At 37.5% G+C, this 13093-nt stretch overlaps 1 protein-coding gene across 1 annotated transcript; it reads left to right on the top strand.

Moving 5' to 3' along the window:
* The first annotated feature begins 4727 nt into the window (after positions 1–4727).
* LOC146320506 (kallikrein-8-like) lies at positions 4728–8574 on the top strand. The gene is made up of 5 exons (XM_084729567.1): positions 4728–4855; positions 5023–5185; positions 6593–6864; positions 6945–7084; positions 7669–8574. The coding sequence occupies exons 1-5, from the start codon at positions 4813–4815 to the stop codon at positions 7816–7818; spliced, it is 768 nt and encodes a 255-aa protein (XP_084585693.1). The 5' UTR covers positions 4728–4812; the 3' UTR covers positions 7819–8574.
* Positions 8575–13093: the final 4519 nt, after the last annotated feature.

Here is a 13093-nt window from a genome sequence, read left to right as displayed (position 1 = left end):
TTCTGAAAGAGCCACAAAAATAGCTGAAATATGCAAGTGTTGACCAGGCATGTGCACTCTGTTTTCCAGTCACATTCATTTCAGTGTATCAAGGTGATATTAAGGTTCTCAGTTCTTCTGACTTCTTTCATGTCACCTCTTATTTGTTAGTTCTGTGCACTTCAACTGGCATGAAAAATTGAATATCTCGACATGCCTGGGAATCAGCAGATTTTGATTATGTGATTAGATGTGTTGTTTAAGTTCACTCTGTAGTGGCTGTAAATGGGATGCAGTATAAGTGATGATAATGTGCAAACCCTTATAGGGTTATGAGGTTTCAAATATGATCTTAAGTGATCTCAGCGACAGAACTGATCCATCAAATGGCTCTGCAGCACAGGCTTTTTCCCCCTCACAGATTCAACAGCATCTTAAACGCCTTAAGTTACTCTTGTACAGAATCTGTCACAGAAAAGGATGCTGACTTTGGATTAGTAGCCGATCATCAGCTTGCTCTACAAAATGTCTGTCAGTGAATGCACATGATGCTTTCCATAACTGCAGCAAATGAAAGAAATGTGCTGAGATTCTTGTTAGACTGCTGATGCTACAGCCAGACAAATGGGAGAATGAAAACAGCAGCCTCTTTTGATTCCCATGTAGCCAAAACTGTTATCTGGTTGGCCACATAACATGCAGGAAAATTCATCTTCTGGATTATATGCTGACATCAGTTGCTGTAAATATACATTTCTGGTCAATGAGCAGTCGTTTCTGAGGTATCAGATCAGAGAAAGTGTACTGTGCTCAACATTTGAAATAAGAAAGAAAGAAAAACTGTTTTAGATCATAATGACAGGAATAGTTTAGAATACCTGGACAATATTTATGGATTAATAATCTTATTTTCTTTTGACACATGCCTTATTGATTCTGTGCACAGCAGTTTCCCTCTATGGTCAGATGTAGAGCTGTGGTGCATGTTCACTGGACCGGCTCAAAGTTTTGTGAAATTCCCTTGTGGACACTGTCTCTGGTCTTTTGTGGAAAAAGATTTTTGAGAATTGCTGTAACATTATGAAGGACATTTCCTTGAAGCAGAAACTGTGTGCTTGTTGTCGGGGCTCCTGCAAATCCAGTAGATGTGAAGTTGCTGTGCTAAAATGTATTAGTCCATTCAACTTGAAGCTGCACTAGACTGGAAATTGTGTGTATGAGCACAAACATGAACTCATATTAGGCATCAGAAATAACAAAACGTTAGTTACATTTTTTTGCTGGGATCTTTTGTTGCCTTGTGTTTTATACAGGACAGATGGTTTATTTTATTTTTACAGTTACTCTGCTTTGTTTAAAAGTAGTGACTTTGACCAAATGCACACAGTCACTTAGTATGATGTAGTTGTAATTTCCATCATTTACATAATGCTTTGACTTCTCATCTCATGAATCATGTCGTGGAAAGTTACCTTCCTAGACTTCCATTATTTTCCTATCTGAAATTTGTCTGTGCTCACAGTGGGTTGTTAAAACACAATGGGTGTGTTATACTGGCGATACAGCTCTTGTGCACCTGTCTGGTACAGAGACAGGTGTGCAGGAGAGAATTGAAACTTGATAACTGAAAGTTCTTCTGTCCATTTTATTTCCAATGTCCTCAACACAACTGTTGCAAGATCAGTCTGCTTAGCTGCTCCTGTTCCTGGGTTTTCCCAGTATATATGCTGAAATGTCTCCACAGTGATGCACAATTCCCATAGAGTTTCCCCTCTGATGTAAAGGTTCAGTTGTCTCTTTTTCACTTTGAAGCACAATAACAACAGAAATATTGTGGTTCAATAAGTTGGCTGCTTGAACTCACAAATTATCATTATTTATTATTTGATGATTTTAAAAACATGATCTTAACACTATAAAGTTATCAAAACGTTTTCATTCTTATTTTGACTGAACAATGGTAGATTTCCTCCAAAAAGTGAAATAAGATAATGTACAGTCTGTGTATTTTCTTGTAAAATCATTGTCTCATTTGATGTCTTGGTAACTTTGACCACTGGAAAGTGAAATTTAAAATAAGTTTTATGGGTTTACAGGTATTTTATTGGATTCTGGAGTCCAGTAATGAAATGTTGCTCTCAATAACATGATAACTAACTTTTCCTTGAGGAACAAAAATAAAAAACACAATTTCAGACTTTTTCCACTGAGAGTTCATATTATCAGCTCAAATTTAAGATTATTTCTCATCCTAAACAATATCAATTTAGTTAACTTATTTTTTTAATTTAAGATTTTTTTTTCATATCTGAGCCCAGTCGTTTTTGTTTAAATAACCATACAAATATGAAATGGGAGATTGTCTCCCTTTTGGTTGATCTTGCAGGGGAAATGTTGTTGAGATTTTCTTGAATTTTTATTATGTGATTTTATTTACAAAGTTGCTGTTATTTGTTGTGAGTTTTGTTGTCAATTTTGTTGTCTGATGCTGCAAAGCTTGGACAGTTACTGCTTTGTCCTGTCAGAAGGCTTTGTCTTCCTATTTGTGTTAAAAAAAATCCTGTTTTTTGAGCTAGAAGTCTGTGTAGCTGGAGAGGAAATGTTGATGAAAACAAAATGATTTTTTATAAATTGGATTCACTTTTTTTGTTGATTTTATGTGTTTGAATTTGTATTTTATTTTGAACTGCTGAACAAATTTGTGAAAGGTTTAAATAATCATAGGCTTTATTGAAGATAGAGAATAAAAATAGTTTTTATTACCACTATCAAGACATGTTCGTGTTTGATGATGAAACATTGTTTATGATCAATCTTAAAAACATAAATTACGTACAAAGTCTTTCCAGTGGTATATCTTTTCCAATACACACTGAACACTGTATATATGAGACAAATGGTAAAAATTGAACTATGATTGTGCATTTGTTTGTTGCAATTGTTTTACAGTGTCTACATATAATGTTCTCAAACTTTTAAGAGAATTTACACATACAGCTTGTTCACCCAGCCTGAAGATGAAGAAGCTTGACCAACATCCAGTCAAATGAGAAGTCACAACTGTGGAGGATTGTATTTGGTTTTATGGTTCATATCAAAATAAGAACAAGACTCTGAAGAAAACAAATATTGCACTATAAAATTGTGTAATATACACTCACCACCCACTTAATTAGGTATACTTTGCTAGTACCAGGTTGGACCCTCTTTGGCCTTCATAACTGCCTTAATTCTTCATGGCATAGATTCAACAAGGTGCTGGAAACATTCTGCAGAGATTTTGATCCTTATTGACATGAAAGTATCAGGCTGTTGCTGCAGATTTGTTGGCTATATCCATGATGTGAATCTCCTGTTCCACCACATCCCAAAGGTGCTTTATTGGCTTGAGATCTTGTGACTGTGGAGGCCACTGGAGTTCAGTGAACTCACTTTCATCCTCAAAAAAACAGTTTGAGATGATTTGAGTTTTGTGACAGTGGCTGGAAGTAGCCATCAGAAGACCACACTGTGATCATAAAAGGATAGACATGGTCAGCAACAATACTGAGGTAGGCTGTGGAGTTTAAATGATACTCAGTTGTACCAAGTGTGCCAAGTTGCAGACCATGTACACCCTCTCATGGAAACGGTATTCCCTGATGGCTGTGGCCTCTTTCAGCAAGATTATGCGCCATGCCACAAAGCAAAAATGGTTCAGGAATAGTTTGGGGAGAACAACAACGAGATTGAGGTGTTGACTTGGGCTCCAATGTCCCCAGATCTCAATCCAATCGAGCATCTGTGGGATGTACTGGGTGAACAAGTGCGATACATGGAGGCCCTACCTCGCAACTTAGAGGACTTAAAGGATCTGCTGCCAACATCTTGATGCCAGATACCACAGCACACCTTCTATGGGTCTAGTAGAGTCCATGCCTCAGCGGTTCAGGGCTGTTTTGGCAGCAAAAGGGGGACCAACTCAATATTAGACAGGTGGTCATAATGTTATGCCTGATCAGTGTATGTGACTATTATTTCAATTTCACTTCTTTAAGCATAGACAAATTAACTAATTAATACCCAAGTTTCTTTGTTGTTGTTTTTTACCTGTAATGCAAAAAGGACTCCTGTTGGTGATCAGGTTGAACTAATGTAAACAACATTGACATGATACTTTAAATCACTTTTAATGGTGAAAAAAAAACGTTACATATAGCCAGAGATGGTACATCTCCATTTAAGCACATTGTAGAATTTGAACTAAAACTAACAAATTATATTTGTTTGTTTTTGTATGTTTATTGATGTCGAGCATAAATATGTGGTAAATATGGAAGCAGTGCAGGGGTTTACAGCACAACTTGACCTGCTTCCAAGGTGCATGGAGAAGAAAAAAAAGGGATGAAAATGTAAAACTGCAGTAACACTTGCAATATGTTCTATATCCTGCCAGTGTTTCTGGACTTTTACCTCTCTAGTAAATATGGAAGCCAAGATGCTGTAAGGAAACATTAAATACAGATATTTGGGAGAAAATAAACTTTTTTTGACGTACAAAATAGTCACTAAAAGAAAGGTGCTCTGACCTGGCTCTTCAGGTTCAGTGGAACTCATGCATAGTGTCTGCACAGTTCTGTAATGAAGTCCTTTATCTTCATCCCAAATGTTTCCTGTCCCAGTTCCACAGTTCATTCGATTTCCATATTAGGTGCACAATGAAACGGCTACTTCCAGTGCGCTGATGCCCTCCTATACCTTTGTAACACATCATTGTTGGCAGCAGTCGATAAAATGCTCATTATAAAAGGATGACACATCGAGACACCTGAAGTCGTCTCTGTCAGAGGAACCATGAAGAGGCTCTGCTGCTTCGTCTTTGTTTTGGGGCTCACTGGTGAGTTTTTTCCTTCCAGCTGCTTTTTTTCCTGCATGTAATTTTCTGATAGAAAACTTAACAAGCAAAAGTTACAAGTAAAAATAAAAGTAAGTTGGGATATTAAAGGAAAGGAAGCTTGAGTTTGATGTGTTCAGTGTGTGATCTGCTCTTCTTCCACTTTTCAGGTGCTGCATCTGAGGCCATTGAGAAGAGGATTATTGGGAGTACGTCCTGTAACAAGGAGAGGGGGTACCATGTCCAGGTCGAGTCTGTCCAGGGGGGGAAGAAGTGTGGAGGCTCTCTGCTCAACACCCGCTGGGTCCTCACTGCTTCTCACTGTGCAGAACAGTAAGAGACATCCACACTGTATCCCATATGATGCTGTTTAAGATTTGTTTCTTACATAAGTGACTGAAAATTGATTCCATTTGTCATCTGTACTGTAAAATACTGATGGCAAATCAAAATATTGATGCATTAATACGCAAGTAGCACATTTACTATGATAGTTGAAGTGGAGCTAATTTTAATCTTCCCAATACTGTGAGTGATAATAATAGTAATAGTAATAATAGTGGTGGAATGTAACTAAATACATTGACTCAAGCAATGTACTTAAGTACAAATTTGAGATGCTTGTATTCTAATTATTTCTTTTAATTCTTTTAATACTTTATAATTCTACTCCCCTACATTTCAAAGGGAAATATTATACTTTTTATTTCCCAACATTTATTTGACAGCTTTAGTTACTAGTTACTTTACATTTGTTTTGCACACAAAACATGAAAATGTGCAAACAGCTGAAACAACTAGACAAAAATAGACTTTTTCTGTTTTGATAATGGTTAAAGTCATTTTTCATGCCAGAACTTTTATGGTTCCAGCTTCTCAAATGTGAGGATTATTTCAGCAATTTTAGTTTAATAATAATAATTTTGTGGTTTAAACTATTGGTTAGACAAAACTAACATTATTAAACTATTTTCTGATTTTTTACAAACAGTACAACAATGTCATATGCCACATTTTTACATGTAGGCAGTGTTGGCCTAAAGGTTAGAGAAGTGAGCATGTGACTTCATTACCACCACTGAGGTGCCCTTGAGCAAGGCTCTAAACCCCAACCGCTCCAGTGGAGCTGCTCAGTGGCCGGCAGATAAGACTGTGGTTGTACTGGGCAGCGTTCAGGTGTGAATGTGATCAGGGTCTTCCTGCAAAAGAGAGCATCGCTCTCAGTGTATCTGTCAGTATTTGAATTCAGCCTCTGAGATGCTGAGGACCAGTAGAGGATGTATTAAATAGGGTAAAGTGAAAATACTCAAGTAAAGACAAAACTGTACTTAAGTAAATGTTCTTAGTTACTTTCCATCACTGTCCACTGAGGAATAGGTACAACTAAGATGGTTACATCAGGTATTAAAAGGAAAATAATACAAAACTAAATCAGACAAATTAAAAAACAAAATGGAACAGAGAGCATTTTTGAATTATTTTGCATTATTTACATTTATGGGAGGCATTTTTTTTTATCTCTTTCTTTTTTCTTTTATTTTTAAACCATTTATTGTTATTATTGATGCTGTTATTATCATACATTGTGCATTCTTTTAGCCTGTATGAAAGTGAACTCAAAGCATTGCTGTAAAAGAGCTTAGTGCTCAGTCAAATTTCCCTGAATAAACATTGGTTAGATATATTTGATTCATGTCAGTCTTCTTACAATAAGTTGTTTTCTTTTCCTTATTTTTGCAGGCTTGTGACAGTGAAGGTCGGCGTAAACGCTGGCATGTGGTCAAAAATCAAGGCTTTCTTCAAAGGACAAAAAGAGCAGAAAATTGACCCCAAGCAACAGTTTACCTTCAAAGATGAGGAACAGCGTTCCCATGACATTATGCTCATAAAATTGAATGAGGACGCGTCTCCTAAACTCCCCACCATCGAGCTCCCTCCTACCGGCTGTACCAGACCAGAGGAGAAACAGCAGGTGCAGATCGGAGGCTGGGGAGTCGACAAGGCCAAAGCAAGTGAGCAACACCAAAACACTTTAGATTCAGGTTTTTAAAATAGAATTCACTTGTCTAATGTTTTTTTTTTTAATCCCCAGAGGCCAAACCCCCCATGAAGTTGAAGTGTGCCACTACATTTATGAGCAAATGTGGTGATAATGATAAACCAGGCAACAACTACCACAGTGATGAAACTACCACAATGTGTGCCTTTAGACCTGGTGTGGAGGCCTGCTATGTAAGCAAACTGTTTTATTTAATATTTGGTCACAGTTTACTTTAACACAAACAGTACTTTGTGTCAAATAAGACAATAACATGAAATAATATGGCCTTTATTAGACATTATTAGGCTCTTTACTACACTCTTATTATACTTTATTATAGGTTAATTAGATAAACATTACAACAGAAGTGTGCTGTAAACTAAAGTACATTGTTTCCCACTGTTAGACCCTAATTAGTCTTTATTACAGGTCAAAAACTTTAGTTTACAATATAGCCCTGTTTTGTTGTATCACAAATTACCCACTAATAAAGTCTGATAAATGTCTAATAGTGAGAAATTATACACTTTATTTTACAGAAGAGTTGTGTTGTAATGTGTCCCTAATTACACTCTAACAAAATCCAGAAGTGTCTAATAAAGGGTCTAATGCTGTCTGATAAATTTTTTTTTTTTTTTTGTTTTTGACTAATGTGATACAACATACAGCTTGTTTCATGTTTCTGTACTGCAAAATAAAGTGTGACCAATAACTTTTATTATCTAACTTTGTGTCATGATGTGAAATGATGACACTTGTGATTTCTTTCTTTCAGGGTGATGCAGGTTCAGCTGTGGAGTACAAAAACCTCTTACATGGGATTATTGTCAGCAACCCAGTTGATACTTGTGCAAAGACAGTTGTAATGCTGGACATCTGTTACTACAGGGACTGGATTGATAAAATCATGCAGGAAAATTCATGAGTAAACCTCACAAGTTAATACAGAATAACATGTTTGTTTTAAATATCTCACATCTATTATATTTCTAATCATAGTCACCTGCCTTATTAATTTAGGAGGTATCCAGATACTTTACTGAAATAAAAGTACTAACACCACACTGCATAAATACTCTGTTACAATGAAAAGTCCTGTACTGTAAAAGCCTAATCAGGAAAATGTATTTTAAGTATTATGAGCAAAAGTTTTAAATGTGGAAAAATGTTCCCTGTTGACCGTTACACTGTTATGTGTTATATAATTATATTATTATTACTCATGCATTCATGAAAAGCAGGATTTTACTGTTATATTTGGTTGAGGTGGAACTCATTTTGAACAGTTTGGTCTACTAGATTGATTAATCTGCTGATTATTATCTCCACTGATTGATTGATTGTTTTGTAAAAAATTCTGAAAATAATGAGAAAAGCCATCACAATTACCCCAAACCCAAAGTGACACCTTCACAATGCCTTTTTTTGGGATTATTATTAAACCTTGGGATTATTGTTATTATTAACATTAAGCTCTTTGATTTGTGAGGTGTGATTAGTAAATAAACCTGTCAGATAAGTGAAGTGATGTAAAATTAACTTTATTTACAATAATTATATACATTTAGGGCGGCTGTGTTATTTAGATCTCTTTCTTTAGAAATATGATTGTGAGCCATATTTAATTAAATACTTGTTTTCTGTAAAAGTGGATTTCTTGCATAAATAAAAAGATGTGATCACTCAGAGTTCATGTGTTATCTGTTACCTCTTAACAGTGTATTTGAATGTCAAATGTCTGATGTCCATAAGAATTTGTCTCCTTTTAAATTCTGGTTGTTCTGTCACTTTACTCGGGTGCAGCCATACAATTTATACAGAACATAGCAACTTTCTTGTACTGTAAAAACATGGTCATCTCTGTAGATATAAATGGCAGATTATAAGTTAACAAAAACACAATGATTCTTATTTTCAGGTCATTAGACACTAATTAAAACATGCAACATCTGCATATACTGTAGGAAAGCAACAATGGCCACACTTGACCCTTACAGTATCATCACTGACTATATTAGCTCAACAAAATGCTTTAAGCACATGCCAGTTTCTGAATGGGTTTCTGAAAAGTGCCAAGAACAGACCAAGAGTTGTGCGTCTCACTGCAGGGTGGCGCTATTGGACATGTTAAAGAATGTAAAATTACACTTGATTAAACACTGTGTCTTGGACAACTCATATAAATAATACGGTTGCTAAAATGAGAAGAAGTCTTTTACTTTTTAACAGACAGCAATTAAACAAGTCATGTAGTCTTTTGTTTAAAACTTTTCTGGCATGAACTCAAACAATGCTTTAATGTACACTAGAGTATTATCCAGTTCTTTATTCTATATTTGATTTTCATACATTTTGAACATGATTATTTGCTTTAAACATTTACCATTTAACCCACCCAAGGAGAGACACTATTTCTTGAGATTCAGGAGAAAAACCTGGATCCATGATACAAAGAATACAAGTTCTCATATGTAACAGCAAAGATGGGTGAATATAGCTGAGTGAATAATGAGCTTTGTCTGTCCAACAGGACAGTGTTGAATGTCCCATGCACAAGGTCCTTTGTGACTGCAGCTCGTACTTCAGGTGAGCTTTTTATCAGGTGTTAATGCTGCTTAATTTATTACACTAGTATCTATTTTAAAAAGTTAGTGTCCAGCAGCCTAAAAATGTGAAGTCGACTGCATTTGAAAAGATATGTTGAAATAGTTTTGTAATGATTCAAAACAAATTGTTCAAATAAACTTGATAATAATTCTGTTGTTCTTGAGATTACATGATCACTAAACTTAAGCTTATAAGCTCTTCATTCACACTGAAAAACATCACAAACAACTGAATACATTACTAACTAAAGAAGGTTCTCAGGAGAGTTTTCTAGTCACATTCATTTCAATATGTCGAGGTGATATTAAGGTTCTCAGTTCTTCTGACTTCTTTCATGTCACCTCTTATTTGTAAGTTCTGCGCACTTCAGCTGGCATGAAAAATTGAATATCTCGACATGCCTGGCAATCAGTAGATTTTGATTATGTGATTAGATGTGTTGTTTAAGTTCACTCTGTAGTGGCTGTAAATGGGATGCAGTATAAGTGATGATAATGTGCAAACCCTTATAGGGTTATGAGGTTTCAAATATGATCTTAAGTGATCTCAGCGACAGAACTGATCCATCAAATGGCTCTGCAGCACAGGCTTTTTCCCCCTCACAGATTCAACAGCATCTTAAACGCCTTAAGTTACTCTTGTATAGAATCTGTCACAGAAAAGGATGCTGACTTTGGATTAGTAGCCGATCATCAGCTTGCTCTACAAAATGTCTGTCAGTGAATGCACATGATGCTTTCCATAACTGCAGCAAATGAAAGAAATGTGCTGAGATTCTTGTTAGACTGCTGATGCTACAGCCAGACAAATGGGAGAATGAAAACATCAGCCTCTTTTGATTCCCATGTAGCCAAAACTGTTATCAGGTTGGCCACATAACATGCAGGAAAATTCATCTTCTGGATTATATGCTGACATCAGTTGCTGTAAATATACATTTCTGGTCAATGAGCAGTCGTTTCAGAGGTATCAGATCAGAGAAAGTGTACTGTGCTCAACATTTGAAATAAGTAAGAAAGAAAAACTGTTTTAGATCATAATGACAGGAATAGTTTAGAATACCTGGACAATATTTATGGATTAATAATCTTATTTTATTTTGACACATGCCTTATTGATTCTGTGCACAGCAGTTTCCCTCTATGGTCAGATGTAGAGCTGTGGTGCATGTTCACTGGACCGGCTCAAAGTTTTGTGAAATTCCCTTGTGGACACTGTCTCTGGTCTTTTGTGGAAAAAGATTTTTGAGAATTGCTGTAACATTATGAAGGACATTTCCTTGAAGCAGAAACTGTGTGCTTGTTGTCGGGGCTCCTGCAAATCCAGTAGATGTGAAGTTGCTGTGCTAAAATGTATTAGTCCATTCAACTTGAAGCTGCACTAGACTGGAAATTGTGTGTATGAGCACAAACATGAACTCATATTAGGCATCAGAAATAACAAAAAGTTAAATTTTTTTGCTGGGATTGTTTGTTGCCTGTAAAAGTAGTGACTTTGACTAAATGCACACAGTCACTTAGTATGATGTAGTTGTAATTTCCATCATTTACATGATACTTTGACTTCTCATCTCATGAATCATGTCGTGGAAAGTTACCTTCCTAGACTTCCATTATTTTCCTATCTGAAATGTGTCTGTGTGCTCACAGTGGGTTGTTAAAACACAATGGGTGTGTTATACTGTTGATACAGCTCTTGTGCACCTGTCTGGTACAGAGACAGGTGTGCAGGAGAGAACTGAAACTTGATAACTGAAACTGAAGTGTCTCATTTGATGTCTTGGTAACTTTGAGGACTTGGACCACTAGAAAGTCCATCCATCCATCCATCCATCTTCTTCCGCTTATCCAGGGCTGGGTCGCAGTGGCAACAGCCTTCCCTCTCCGCGGACACTTCCTCCAGGTCTTCCGGGAGGATCCCATGGTGTTCCCAGGCCAGCCGAGTGACATAGTCCCTCCAGTGTGTCCCGGGTCTTCGCCGGGGCCTCTTCCCAGTGGGGCATACCCAGATACTTAAATTCTTTCACTTGAGGCAGGAACTCTCCTCCAACCTGGAAGGGGCAAGCCACCTTTTTCCAGTCGAGAACTGTGGCCTCAGACTTGCAGGTGCTGATTCTCATCCCAGCTGCTTCGCACTCGGCTGCAAACTGCCCCAGTACATACTGATGGTCCTGGTTCGAAGGAGCCAACAGGACAACATCATCCGCAAAAAGCAGAGATGAGATCCTGTGGTCCCCAAACCAGACTATCTCCGACCCCTGGCTGCGCCTAGAAATTCTGTCCATAAAAATAATGAACAGAAAGGCACTGTCCCCTACTGCCACACGACGTTGCAGAGGCATGTCAACCAAGACAGCCCTACAACATCCAGAGACTTGAGGTACTCAGGGCGGATCTCATCCACCCACAGAGCCTTGCCACCGAGAAGCTTCTGAACTGCCTCAGTGACTTCAGCTTGGGTGATGAATGAATCAGTCTCTGGGTCCCCAGTCTCTGCTTCCTCTATGGAAGGTGTGTCAGTGGGATTGAGGAGATCCTCAAAGTGTTCCTTCCACTGCCCAACAATATCCCCAGTCAAAGTTAACAGCTCCCCACCATGACTGTAAACAGTGTTGGCAGGGCACTGCTTCCCCCTTCTGAGGCGCTGGACAGTTTTCCAGAATCTCTTCAAGGCTGACCGGTAGTCCTCCTCCATGGCCTCCCCGAACTTTTCCCACACCCGAGTTTTTGCTTCCACAACCACCCGGGCCGCAGCACGCTTGGCCTGCCGGTACCTGTCGGCTGCTTCAGGAGTCCCATGAGCCAACCAAGCTCGATAGGACTTCACCGGGTTCGGAGATTGCTGCCGCAGCAGGCGCTGGAGACTTTACGGCCACAACTCCGAACAGCTGGGTCAACGATGGAGGTGGAGAACATGGTCCATTTGGACTCAATGTCTCCAGCCTCCCTCAGGATCTGGTCAAAGCTTGCATTGCTGCCAGGTGATTGGTTGATTAGATATTTGCGTTAACAAGTAGTTGAACAGGTATACCTAATAAAGTTGCCGGTGAGTGTAGATGCCATATTAACATTTCAAATACAAAATTGTTTTGTTCCATAAAACTGAAATTCACAAAGAGGATAAACATAGAATGAGGACTTGTTGATCTATATTTAGTTAGATACATACTGTATGTATATACAGACACACATTACCATTATCATCACCCCAATCATTCTCAAAAAGACATTTCATGCACCAGGTACAGACTTAAATGTTATTTAAATTTCACGTCTTTAAGCATAGACAAATTAATTAATTAATACCCAAGTGTTTTTTGTTTGTTTTTTTTAACTGTAATGCAAAAAGGACTCCTGTTGGTGATCGATAGTAGTGAACAGGTTGAACTAATGTAAACAACATTGACATGATACTTTAAATCACTTTTAATGGTGAAAAAAAAGGTTACATATAGCCAGAGATGATACATCTCCATTTAAGCACATTGTAGAATTTGAACTAAAACTAACAAATTATATTTGTTTGTTTTTGTATGTTTATTGATGTTGAGTATAAATATGTGGTAAATATGGAAGCAGTGCAGGGGTTTACAG

The sequence above is a fragment of the Lutjanus erythropterus genome, chromosome 10, assembly GCF_056507025.1.
Source record: "Lutjanus erythropterus isolate fLutEry1 chromosome 10, fLutEry1.hap2, whole genome shotgun sequence".
NCBI classification, from domain to species: domain Eukaryota; kingdom Metazoa; phylum Chordata; class Actinopteri; order Lutjaniformes; family Lutjanidae; genus Lutjanus; species Lutjanus erythropterus.
The sequence above is the reverse complement of the archived record's forward strand: the minus strand, read 5'-3'. Positions and strand labels throughout refer to the sequence as shown.